We start from the raw sequence: 13347 nt of genomic DNA, 5'->3' as shown, positions 1-13347 counted from the left end.
AAGTAGTGCTGGAGGGAATTGACACCATGAATCTCGCAGTGCTGTTCATTAATCCATATAAGTGTATGAGGGGGTGGAGATCTCTTCTGAATGGTACGTTGCAATGCATCCCAGATATGTTCAATAATGTTCATGTCTAGGCAGTCTGGTGGCCAGCAGAAATGTTTAAACTCAGAAGACTGTTCCTGGAGCCACATTGCAGCAATTCTGGATGTGTGGGGTGTCACATTATCCTGTTGGACTTGCCCAAGTCCATCAGAATGCACAATGGAGATCAGACAGGATGCTTATGTATGTGTCACCTGTCAGGGTCATATCTAGATGTATCAGTGGTCCCATATTACTCCAACTGCACATGCCCCACACCGTTACAGAGCCTCCACCAGCTTGAACAGTCCCCTGCTGATGTGCAGGGTCTATGGATTCATGAGGTTGTCTCCATATCCGTACATGTCTATCCCCTCAATACAATTTGAAAAGACACTCAGCCAGGCAACATGTTTCCAGTCATCAACAGTCCAATATCAGTGTTGATGGGCCCAGGTAAGGCATAAACCTTTGTGTCAAGCAATCATCAAGGGTACACGAGTTGGTCTTCGGTTTGAAAGCACATACCATTGATGTTTTGTTGAATGGTTCACACACTGACACTTGTTGATGGCCCAGCATTAAATGTGCAGCAATTTTCAGAAGGGTTGCATTGCTGTCACATTGAACAATTTTCTTCAATTGTCATTGGCCCTGTTCTTGCAGAACCTTTTTCCGGCTGCAGCAATGTCAGAGATTTGATGTTTTACTGGATTCCTGATATTCACAGTACACTCGTGAAATGGTCGTATGGGAAAATCCTCATTTCATCACCAACTTGGAGATGCTGTGTTCCATCGTTTATGCACTGACTATAACACCACATTCAAACTCACTTAAATCTTAATAACCTGCCATTGTAGCAGCAGTTACTGATCTGACAACTGCGCCTGACACTTATTGTCTTATGCATTTGTTGCTGACCACAGCACCATATTCCACCTGTTTACATATCTCTGTATTTGAATATGCCTGCCTATACCAGTTTCTTTGGTGCTTTGGTGTATATTTTCCTTATCCACATCCTTCCATTCTCTGGTTCATTTACAATCCTTTTGAGCAATGCTAACCTGTATTTTGTCTGTTAGTAATCCATTATTTGTCAGTATCTTAATGTATATATTGCCAGATTTGAGAAAATTTTGATTCATCGTGTACCTTTAGAATCATGCGCAAATAGCAATATGTTTATGTGCTTCAAACATGCTCTTTATTTTACTTATGGATAATATGATGAGATATTTCCTCAAGAAAATAGAATACCTGTTTCTGTTTCTAGATGACAGTCAGATGGCATCTTTTGGAAGCTCCATGTTAAATATCGGCTGGTCTGTGGCCTCCTATCAAAGAGTAATACGGTTAGCACAACAAGACAAAGAAAACATCACATGGAAAGGAACAATTATACAGTTCCTCTGGCACTTCATGGTTACAGGTAAGATTTGTTTTCTTTCTTTCATTATTATTATTTTATTTTCGTTCATAGGATTCAGACTAAAAAATGTTTACAGTACGCAACTACTCATGAAAGCAAATTAATGAGTGTATTTGGCTCATCAGTTGGTTTGTTGCATTGGGGAGGTAACCAAACAGAAAGGTCATCAGTCTCACGGATTAGGAAAGGATGGGGAAAAAAATCAGCTGTGCCCTTTCAGAGGAATTATCCCAGCATTTGCCCAAAGCAATTTATGGAAATCACGGAAAACCTAAATCAGGATCGCCGGATGCGGGTTTGAACCATCATCCTCCCAAATGTGAGTGTAGTTTGCTAACCACTGTGCCACCTCATTCGGTGAGCATATTTTCAAAGCTCGTTGTTGTAGACATCTTCATCTGATACTGATTTAAACTCTGTTTTCTGTGAATAACTGATAATTTCAGAATATAATTTACACTTCGCTTTGCAAAGGCAGAAAATTATTTATGGAATTAAAAATACAAACTACTATAGTACAGCTGTAATTGTCTTATTCAACAGTCATAAATGTTACAGCATACCTGGCACTGACAGTCAATGTGACTAAATTTTAACTGCACAGGATTGGTATATTCTTTTATGGCAAAAGAGACAACGGAGGCAGTGAGTGCATAGACAAGAATAAGACACCCTGAAAATCATTGAGGACTGAACATACAAAGTTACGTAGCCATGTCTTCATTTGAGACTGCTCTACTTTATTGCTTAATTCTTCACTGCATTTTGGAGATTTAAGTGCTGTTACTTGTCCATCTGCTTTAAATGCTTTTTGTCATTTAGTTCACAAAGAAAGGATTTTGGCTACATAACCAAAGGACACCAAGTCCACATTCACCACAGCAGTACAAGTGTATATGTCAACTAGCTCCACAGATGAAGAAGAGACTGAGAAAATGTATGAAGAGGTAATAAATTATTCAGGTAGTTAAAGGAAATGAAAATTTACACTGATGTGGCAAAAGTCATAGGATAGTGATATGCACATATAAACATCGCAGTAATATCACATACAAAAGATAAAAAGGCAGTACATCGGTGGAGCTGTCATTTGTATTCTGGTTATTCATGTGAAAAGGTTTCAGATGTCATTATGGCCCATACCGTGGGGATTACCAGACTTTGAATGCAGAATGGTAGTTGGAGCTACACACATGGGACATTCCCTTTTGGAAATCGTTAGCGGTTACAATATTCTGAGATCCACAGTGTCAAGAGTGTGCTGAAAATGCCAAATTTCAGGCAGTGCAGTGGGCAATGGCCTTTATTTAACAAACGAGAGCAGTGGTGTTTGCATACAATTGTCAGATCTAACAGATAAGCAACACCGCATGAAATTACCACAGAAATCAATGTGGAATTTATGACAAATATATCCATTAGGACAGTGTGGCAAAATTTGGCATTAATGGGATATGGCTGAAGACAACCAACATGAGTGCATTTGCTAACAGCTTGACATCACTGGCAGCACCTCTCCTGGGCTTGTGGACATATTGGTTGGGCCCTAGACAAATGGAAAACAGTTACCTGATCATATGAGTCACAATTTCAGTTGGTAAGAGTGGATGCTGGGTTCAAGTGTGGTGCAGATACCAGAAAACCAAGAACTCACGTTATCAACAAGGTACTGTGCAAGCTGGTGGTGGCTCCATAATGGTGTGGCTGTGTTTTTATGGAATGGACTTGGTCCTCCATTCCAACTGAACTGATCATTGGCTACTTGGAGGCCATTTGCAGCCATTAATGGACTCCATGTTCCCAAACAATATTGGAATTTTTATGGATGACAATGCTGCATATCTCCAGGCCACAATTGTTCCCAATTAGTCTAAAGAGCATCCTGGACAATTCGATGAATGGTTTGCACACCCAGATTGCCTGACATGAATCCCTTTAACATTTATGGAACATAATTGAGTGGTCAGTTCAATATTTCTTGCAGGGGACTGCCAACAACTTGTTGAGTCCATGCTACATCACTTCTCTTGCTCTATTTTTATTATTATTAGTTTTTTTTTTAATCAGTTATCTGATGGTTTTAATGCAGCCTGCCATGAGGCTCCTCTCCTGTGCTAACCTCCAACCTCTTCATCTCAGAGTAGTACACACAGCCTACATCCTCTGTTATTTGCTGGATGTATTCCTATCTCTGTTTTCCTCTACAGTTTTTACACCCTCTTCAGCTCCATCTACTACCATGGAAGTTATTCCCTGATGTCTTAACCGATGCCCTACCATCCTCGCCTCCTTCTTGTCAGTGTTTTCCACACAACCCTTCAATCACAGATTCTGCGAAGAATCTCGCCGTTCCTTACCTTATCAATCCAAGTTTCAACATTCTTCTGTAGCACTACATATCAAATGCTTCAGTTCTCTTCTTTTCCCATTTTCCCCTCAGTCCACCTTTAACTACCATACAATGCTATGCTTCAAATGTACATTCTTAGAAATTTATTACTTAGATTAAGGGCTGTGTTTTATACTTGTAGACTTCTCCTGGCCAGGAATGCTTTCTAGCCAGTGATGGTCTGCTTTTTATGTCCTTCTTGCTCTGTGCATCACAGGTTATTTTGCCACCTAGGTAGCAGAATTTCTTAACTTCATTCACTTGGTGATCACCAATACAGATGTTAAGTTCCTCACTGTTCTTATTTCTGATATTTCTCATTACTTTTGTCTTTCTTCAATCTACTCTCAACCCATATTCTGTGCTCATTAGACTATTCATTTCATTCAGCATATCCTGTAATTCTTCTTCCCTTTGTCTGAGGATAGCAATGTGATCAACAAATCATATTATTGATATCCTTTCACATTGAATTTCCGTCCCACTCTTGAAAATTCCTTGTATTTCTGTCATTGTTTCTTCAATGTACAGATTCAACAGCAAGGACAAAAGACTATATCCCTGTCTTATACACTCTTTAATTTGAGCACTTTGTTCTTGGTGTTCCAGTCTCATTGTTCTCTCTTGGCTCTTATACATATTGTATATTATCCATCTTTCCCTATATCTTACTCTATTTACCTCAGAATTTCAAACATCTTGCACCATTTGACACCGTCGAACACTTTTTCCAGGTTGACAAATACTATGAATCTGTCTAGATTTTTCTTTATTCTTGCTTCCATTATCAACCACAACATTAGAATTGCCTCTCTAGTGCCCTTACCTTTCCCAAAGCCAAGCTGATCATCATCTAACACATTCTCTATTTTCTTTTCCATTCTTCTGTATATTATTCTCAAAGCAACTTGGATGCATGTGCTGTTAAGCTGATTGTACAATAATTCTCACACTTTTTGGCTTTTGCAATCTTCAGAATTGTGTGAATGATGTTTTTTTGGAAGTCCGATGGTATATTGCCAGTCTCAAACATTCTATACACTAACGTGAATAGTCACTTTGTTGCCACATCCCCCAATGATTTCAGAAATTCTCATGGAATATTATGTATCCCTTCTGACTTATTCAGTCTAAAGTCTTTGAAGCCTCTCTTAAATTCCAATTCTAATACTGGATCCCCTGTCTCTTCTACAACAGCTCCTGTTTCTTCTATTATCATGCCTTCAGACAAGTCTTACCCTTCACAGAGGCCTTCAAAGTGCTGTTTCCACCTATCTGCTCCCTACTCTGTGTTTAACAGTGGAATTCCTCTTGCACTCTCAGTGTTACCACCATTGCTTTTAGTTTCACCTAAATCTACTTTAACTTTTCCATATGCTGAGACAGTCCTTATGATGATCTTTCTTTTTGTCCCCTGATTTCTTCACTTTTTTTCTGCAGCCATTATGTCTTAGCTTCCCTGCACTTCTTATTTATTTCATTCCTTTGTACCTATGTTTTTTTTTTTTTTCAACTTCTGTGATTGCCCTTTTTAGAAATGTCTATTTCTCTCCAACTGTACTGCCTACTAAGCTATTCCTTATTGCTGTATCTATAGCCTACATCTACATTTATAGAGAAGTTTAGAGAACTTCAAGCATATTTCATCATTCCATAGTACTTCCATATCACTCTCCTTTGTGTATTGATTCTTCCTGACCAATCTCTTAAACTTCAGCCAACTCTCCATCACTACTGAATTGTGATCTTTTTATCTATATCTGCCTCTGGTTATGCATTACAATCTAGTATCTGATTTTGTTATCTCTGCCTGACAATGATGTAATCTAACTGAAATCTTCCTATATCTCCTGACCTTTTCCAAGCATACCACCTCCTCTTGTCATTCTTGATTAGAGTATTTGCTATGGCTAGCTGAAATTTATTGCAGAACTCAGTTAGCCTTTCTCCTCTCTAATCCCTATTCCAAAGTCTGTATTCTCCAGTAAAACTTTCTTGTACTTCTTTTCATACAACCACATTCCAATCCTCCAAGACTATTAGATTTTCATCTTGCTTTATATATTGAATTACCCATTCAATATCCTCATATTTTTCTCTAGCTCTTCATCTTTGGCTTACGTCAGTTTGTGTACTTTAACTATTGGTGTTAGTGTTGGTTTGCTGTTGATTCTGATGAGAACAGCCCTATCACTGAACTGTTCACAATAACACACTTTCTGCTCTATCTTCCTGTTCTTAATTAATCCTACTCCTGTTATACTATTTTCTGCTGTTACTATTACCCTACACTCATATGACCAGAAATTCTTATCTTCTTTCCATTTCACTTCTCTGATCCCCACTATATCTAGTCTGAACCTTAGCATTTACCTTTTCAGATTTTCTAGCTTCCCTAGAAACATTTCGCACTGTGGCTTAAAAACATTACTCTTTCGTTGCTTATTCAGTCTTTTTCCTCCAGTCACCTCCCCATTGTCAGTCCCCTCCTAAGGATTTGAATGGTTTGACTATTGTACAATCTTTGCCAATTGAGAGATCATAATGACTTTTTTTTCTATTGCTGCACTACAACGAGCAAAAGGAGGTCAGACACAATATTAAAAGATGTCCCAAGACTTTTGTCACCACAGTGTAATTGTGATGAGTGATGAATTTGATAGTAGGAAAACCAAGAGAATAAAAAATAAGAGGAAGCCACCTGGTAGAACTTTTGCTGAGGCCATAATTTAATCATCACTAACTCTTGGTTTAAGAATCATGAAAGAAGGTTGTATATGTGGAAGAGACATGGAGTCACTGGTAGATTTCACATTGACTATATAATGGTAAAATAGAGATTTAGGAACCAGATTGTAAGACATTTCCAGGAGCAAATGTGGACTCTAACCACAATTTATTGGTTATGAACTGTAAATTAAAACTGAAGAAATTGCACAAAGGTAGAAAGTTAGGGAGACAGGACCTAGATAAGTTGAAAGAACCAGAGGATGTTGAGAGTTTCAGAGAGAACATTAGACAACAATTGACTAGAACAGGGAAAAGGAAAACAGTAGAAGATGAATAGGTGGTTTTGAAATATTGAAATAGTGAAGGCAGCAGAGGATCAAATAGGTGCAAAGACAAGGCCTAGTAGACATACAAGGATTTCACAAGAGATATTGAATTTAACTGATGAAAGGAGAAAATATAAAAATGCAACAGATGAAGCAGGCAAAAGGGAATCCAAATTGCCAAAAAATGGGATTGACAAAAAGTGCAAAATGACTAAGCAGGAATGGCCAGAGGACAAATGTAAGGATATAGAAGCGTATGTCACCAGAGGACACATAAATACTGCCTAGAGGATAATCAAGCAGGCCTTTGGAGAAAAGAGAAGTAGCTTCATGAATATCAAGAGCTAAGATGGAAAATCAGTTCTCAGCAATGAAGGTAAAGCTGACAGGTGCAAGGAGTGTATATAGCATGCATACAAGGGAGATGAGCTTGAAGGCAATATTACATGGAAGAGGCCACAGATGAAGACGATATCACAAATATGCTATCGTGCGAAGAATCTGACAGAAAACTGCAAGACCTAAACCAAAACCAGGCCACTCGTGTAGTTGACATTCTATCAGAACAGCCATGAGAAGAGTATTGCATCTGGTGTGCAAGATGTATAAGACTGTCAAAATACCCTCATACTTCAAGAAGAATGTGCTGACAGGGGTGAATATTACCAAACTAAATGAATTCTGTACAGAAGAATGGAGAAACTGGTAGGAGCTGGCCTTGTGGAAGATCAGCTTGGACTCTGGAGAAATGCAGGAACACGAGAGGCAATACTGGCACTATGAGGGGAGTGCTTATGTCGGATCGGCAGTCTCTATGACCTGGTTTGAGTCTTATTCATGTGTCTGTGAGTGTTAGAGCAACAGAGTCAACTACATGTTTGCAGAATATGCCAACATGGTCCTTCTATGTGGTGAAGTTCACAGTAATGCAAGAGCTGCTTGTCATCTTTATGAAAATTGTTATCCACAGTATCTGCCTGCATTGTGTACCCTTTTTGTCACAATTATGTAATGGGTTCAAGAAAGAGATACCTTCATTGTACTTAGATGTGACTGGTGCTTCCTGGAGATACCACACACCCATTCTGGAAGAGGCCACAGTGCATCATGTTGAGGAGAACCTGTCAACGATTATATGAGCTATTGTGCATGCAGTGGATGTTGCTCCCAGCACCACCTGGTATGTTCTGCATTACCAATAACTACATCCATACCATCTTCAAAAGATAAAGTCACTTATAGCTACCAACTTTGCACCTGTGGAGTTCTGTATGCAGTTTCTGTGCCACTGCATCAAAGAGCCTGTAGTATTTCCATGGCACATTCTCTTCGTAGACAATTGTAAAATTACTAGGGATTGTGTTCTCAATTCTCAAAACAGCCATGTCTGGGCAAATGAAAACCCACATGCCAAACATGTCCAGGGATGCTCTCCTCCCCCCTGCTCTCCAAGCCCATGGGTCCCATCTACTTGACCTTCCTATAACAAGTATTTGGCATGTTGGTGGATGCTGTGACACTGAACATGTGGTTTCATCGTGATGGCGCATCTCCCCACTTTTCATGTCATGTTCAGGACCAGCAATTCAGACACCAACAGATAGGCCAAGGTCGCCCAATCATGTGGCCTCCACGATGACCAGATTTTTCATTGGACTTTTTCCTCTGGGGTAGAATGAAGAATTTGGTTTATGAGACACCTGCAGAGACAGAAGACTTGGTGGAAAAAATTGTGATCGCTGCAGGACAGATTGCAGACACACCACGTGTGATAGAGCATCTATACCACATCATCACTCATAGGTACAACGTGTACACTTAACTTGGTGGTCGTCACTTCTAACCTTACTTGTAGTGGATCAGAATGCTAACCCTTCTCTGAAAAGGACAAAAACAATTTAAGTTTAACTGTAAACAACAGTGTCTCTGAAAACTGATTTAGTTTCCTTTTTGTCTCTTTGGTTATTAATAAGTAGAATTGCAAAACTAGTGATGTACTGGGTCACACCTAATAAACTGCTTGTAAAAGTGGTCACGTTACCAATATTTTGTCAGATGGTTGTAGCACAGAAATGTTTCATTTCTTGATCTGGGTTCCAGTCCAAAATATTATCTACTCAGACCCTCTGCAAATCTTAGGAGTTCGTAAGGAGAATTTTAGACCATTCTGTATACAGTGTAGTTATTATACAATTCCTGCATGATGTTGTTGGCAGAGAGAATCAAGACTGGAAATACCATTAGACGCACTGATTTTGGAACAAAAACAGAAGCATGTTCGAAGGATGACTACAGACAGTCTCAATCCTAGTGGAGAAGGTGGATGATGCATCCATTCCTTCCCTCATCCCACCCCCCACCCCCCTCCCCTCCCAAATTGGTGTTCCAACTTTCCAACTGGTTTGATTTGGCCCACCATGATTTCCTCGAATGTATCACTCACTTCATCTCAGAGTAGCACCCACATTCAATGTCCTCAATTGTTTGTTGTATATGATCTGATCTCTACTTACCCATGAAGGTTTTGCCATCACCCTCTGTAACTTCCTCTACAACTGTGCATGTTGCTCCCTACCAATGCCTTAAAATATCTCCTATCATCATTCCCATTCATCTGTGTACTGTTTTCCTCATATTCCTTTCTTAGTCAAGTCTGTGAAGAACCTTCTCATTTTTTATGTCTTCAGTGCATTTCATCTTCAGAATCCTTCTAAACACCATCTTAAAAACTTTGAATCTTACCCTTTCCATTTTTTCCTCAGTCCATGGTTCACCCCTACACACTGCTGTGTTACAAATGCACATCCAAAATTTTTCAATAACATGAAGGCCTATATGTGTGATGCTAGTTGACTTCTTCCTGTTCTAGTCTGATTCTTGTCTACTCTTTGCTTAATCTATGATACATTGTTTTGCTTCCAAGGTTCCAGAACTACTTTACTTTGTCAGCTACAGGATCCACACTTTTTATGTTTATGGCTAATCTCATTACTTTTAGTTCATATTACCTCCTCAAAAGGTCATTCATTCCATCCAATAAGTCTTGTAATACTTTCCTTGTTTCATATGTTTCCTCAAACATACTGGAAGGAAAACTTGCAACATTACACGGAAGAGAATGAAATGATCGCTCACCTCAAATTCTAATGGTGGACTTTTAGAGTTTATTTAAACAAAATGCAATGTGAAGTTGACCATTTTGAATTCTTAGTACTGAGGGTAGATGGAAGGCATTCTTAGAAGAATCATGTTCAAGATGTGCAGAAACTGAATGCTGCTTTCTGTGCTACAGGTACAATCTCCACTGTGTCCAACACTGAAGCTGAAGGCTTGTTCACTTTGTTGTCCTACAAGCAGTTATATGTTGGGGAACTGTGCACTTACTACCATAATGTCTATGTTTGATACAGACTGGATTCTTCTGGCAGAGAAGGCCCCACTTTTTTCCCTGTTTTCATCTGTCTCCTATTTCTCCTTGCTTCATCTATCATGCAATGTTTTGCTTCCAAGATACCAGAATAGGCCTTTCTTCAGGTGCTGGAATTCGAAATCTGCTCACCCTGTACATAGAGTGCACCACGGAACATGCTGACATTCAGAAGAAATTGCAACATACATTCAGTAAACACTACAGAGAAAAAAATATAACTCAAATAACACTTCCTTAAACAGTGGATGGAAAGGAGTGCACTGTTCAGCAGATTTAATTTTCAAGAGGCTTCCAATAGAACTGAATAAAATTTAGTGATAAACCCCAAGTATTCAGATTCATGTTGAAGTGCTTTCCCTTGTCACACATTCCTATTATTCTATGCTGCAGAACTTCCTCTAATTAATGTAGAGCTTTTGTCTTTCTTCATTTGTATACACTTTCACAGTTTATTTCCTGTTTCGTTAACTCTTTAGTTTACAATTTTTTAATCAGTATTCGGTAAACTATGTATTGACTTGTACCATAACCAAGTAGCTCAAGCTTGCATGGTACTACCAGACCTGACAGATAATAAAATAAAAGTAATCCATCTGGTTTCTGAAAAGGTTTTTTTTTTTTTTGTTTTACTGTATGAGGTGCTCTTTCAGTTGATGCAGTACGTGTATCAATTTGTTTCAGTTTCGAGAATTCTGTCGATTTCTGTGGCTTCGGTGACGTTTCCTACAGAGACCGCTGTGGTGTGTGGTGTGCACTGGTTAATCGTGACAGTCTGGCTGTCACTGTGGGAACACACAAACTTCTGCTTGTCACAGAAAGTATCTGCAACGAAACAGCGAGCTGCGGAGATACTCTTCTGCTCCGTCCTTGGCCTCGTCTACATTTTTACGTACATCACACCAAAGGATGGGCAGAACAGGATTCGGTACTCCATCTACTACACGATCTGCTTTGCAGAGAACGTCATGGCGGCGGTGACAGTGTGGGCCACAGCAGACACAGCAATTCAAAACGAGTGGTACTTCTATCCACTTTTGTTAGGGTGTGTTGTGCCTTTTGTGACAGGTATAGGTTTTATGCTTCTCTATTACTCATGTTTTCACCCAGTACTGCAAAGGGTGAAGTGTTGTGGTAAATCTGACAACAGGGACCAAACAGGAGATAGGGGGCTGCGCTTCACTAGGACTGGCAGTTTGGGAAGGAATTTACTGACACAGGAACCTAGCAATGAGTGTGTCAATGAAGCTGGTGACACTTAGTGAACTGGCAGCTGTGCCGAAGTGCTAAGAATTGAGGCATAATCTCATGAGGAGTCACAGCAAGATAATGGTGAAGAAAATGTGCAAAACAGTAGAAATGCTGTACCTCGTCTACCCTATGTTGAAGTACACCAGTGTAAAAATGAGCTACAAAGTACTGTTGTAAGGTTTGTTACTGAAGCATTCTTTCTTCTATTCATATAGCAGGTGAAATACATATACTCATTATTTGTTTACAAAATTTGTTTTCTGTGCTGCTCAAATGATCACCTGGGATTTTTTAAATTTTGTAATGTACATGTTGAGCAGTAAGTGCCAAGCACTCAGCTGTTGACCAGCAATTTGGAAAATGTTACACTTTTGTTTTGTAAAACACAATAGAAATGTTTCTTGGCCATTGATTTCTAATACAGCCACATGATTATGTCTTGTCCTCACCACCTCTCCAAAAATACACTCTCCAAAACGTCATTTTTAAAGAAAAGACTCGCGGTAGGGACCACTTCACACTCACAAGGGAACTGCACCTACTCGTCATCACTGACTTCTTTGAAATTCATGGTGTATGCAGTGCTTGGTGTGAAATGAAAGTGACAATCATGTAGAAAAGCTTACAGTTTTGGTACAAGTCAGGCTGTGTATGAGACATTTATGTTAGCGTAGCCTGCAGGCAGTGGTTGGTGCAGCAGGAAGAGCACAGAATGCTAATTTGAGGGCTGTGGAATCGAGTCCCTAAATGGAAACTTTTTTTATTTCTCAATTTTTACATTACTTGCCCTGAGAAAAAAAATGTTATACACTTTGTATTTATTAATATTTCCATAAAAATCACCAAAAAAAGAAACAAAATAAATTTCCAGGAATGGACTGTGCTTGGATGTTAGTTAGTTAGTTAGTTAGTTATATTACTTGTTCCATGGATCATGAACACGATTCTTTCGTAATGATGTGGAACGTGTCAAAGTACAAAAGATTCATTTATCCCAAATAATCTTTGTTAGTCTTATATACGGTACAATTGTTAATACTTACTGTATTTCTTTAGCCTATGTCTAAAAATTCATCTATGGAGTAGAAGGAGTTGTCATTCAGGAATTCCCTCAACTTACTTTTGAATGCCGATTGGTTGTCTGTCAGACTTTTGATATTGTTTGGCAAGTGACCAAAAATCTTTGTGGCAGTATAATTCACCCCCTTTTGTGCCAATGTCAAATTCAATGAGCGGTAGTGAAGGTCACCCTGTCTCCTAGTATTGTAGCTGTGGACTGTGCTATTAATTCTGAAGTGATCTGGGTTACTAACAACAAATTTCATTAGGCTGTATATATATTGTGAAGCTACTGGCAATACCCCTAATTCTTTAAATAATTGTCTACAAGATGATCTTGGATGAGCCCCAGACATTATTCTGATAACACGTTTTTGTGCAATAAATACATTCTTTCTTAGTGATGAATTGCCCCAAAAGATGATTCCGTAAGAGAGCAACGAATGAAAATATGCATGGTAAGCTAACTTACTGATATGCTTGTCTCCAAAATTTGCAATGACACTAATAGCATAGGTAGCTGAGCTCAATCGTTTCAGTAGATTGTCAATGTGTGTCTTCCAGTTTAAATTCTGATCAATACAGACACCCAGAAATTTTGAACAATCTGCTTTAGCTAAAGATTTTCCCCCACACTCTATAT

The 13347-nt window shown here is 39.0% G+C and overlaps 1 protein-coding gene across 4 annotated transcripts in view; it reads left to right on the top strand.

The window, feature by feature from the left end:
• The window catches only part of LOC126292011 (XK-related protein 7-like), a 46604-nt gene that overhangs the window by 16051 nt on the left and 17206 nt on the right, over window positions 1-13347 (top strand). The window contains exons 4-5 of one of the 4 annotated variants that reach the window (XM_049985801.1): window positions 1367-1522; window positions 11079-12415. In XM_049985801.1, the coding sequence (XP_049841758.1) occupies window positions 1367-1522; window positions 11079-11656 (734 nt within the window). In that variant the 3' untranslated portion in view covers window positions 11657-12415. Of the gene's footprint in view, window positions 1-1366; window positions 1523-11078; window positions 12416-13347 lie in introns of those variants that run through there. The other 3 variants (XM_049985800.1, XM_049985802.1, XM_049985803.1) reach the window with 3 other exon arrangements.

The sequence above is a fragment of the Schistocerca gregaria genome, chromosome 9 (genome assembly GCF_023897955.1).
Source record: "Schistocerca gregaria isolate iqSchGreg1 chromosome 9, iqSchGreg1.2, whole genome shotgun sequence".
NCBI lineage: Eukaryota > Metazoa > Arthropoda > Insecta > Orthoptera > Acrididae > Schistocerca > Schistocerca gregaria.
Note: the sequence above shows the minus strand (reverse complement) of the source record. Positions and strands in the feature narration are given on the sequence as shown.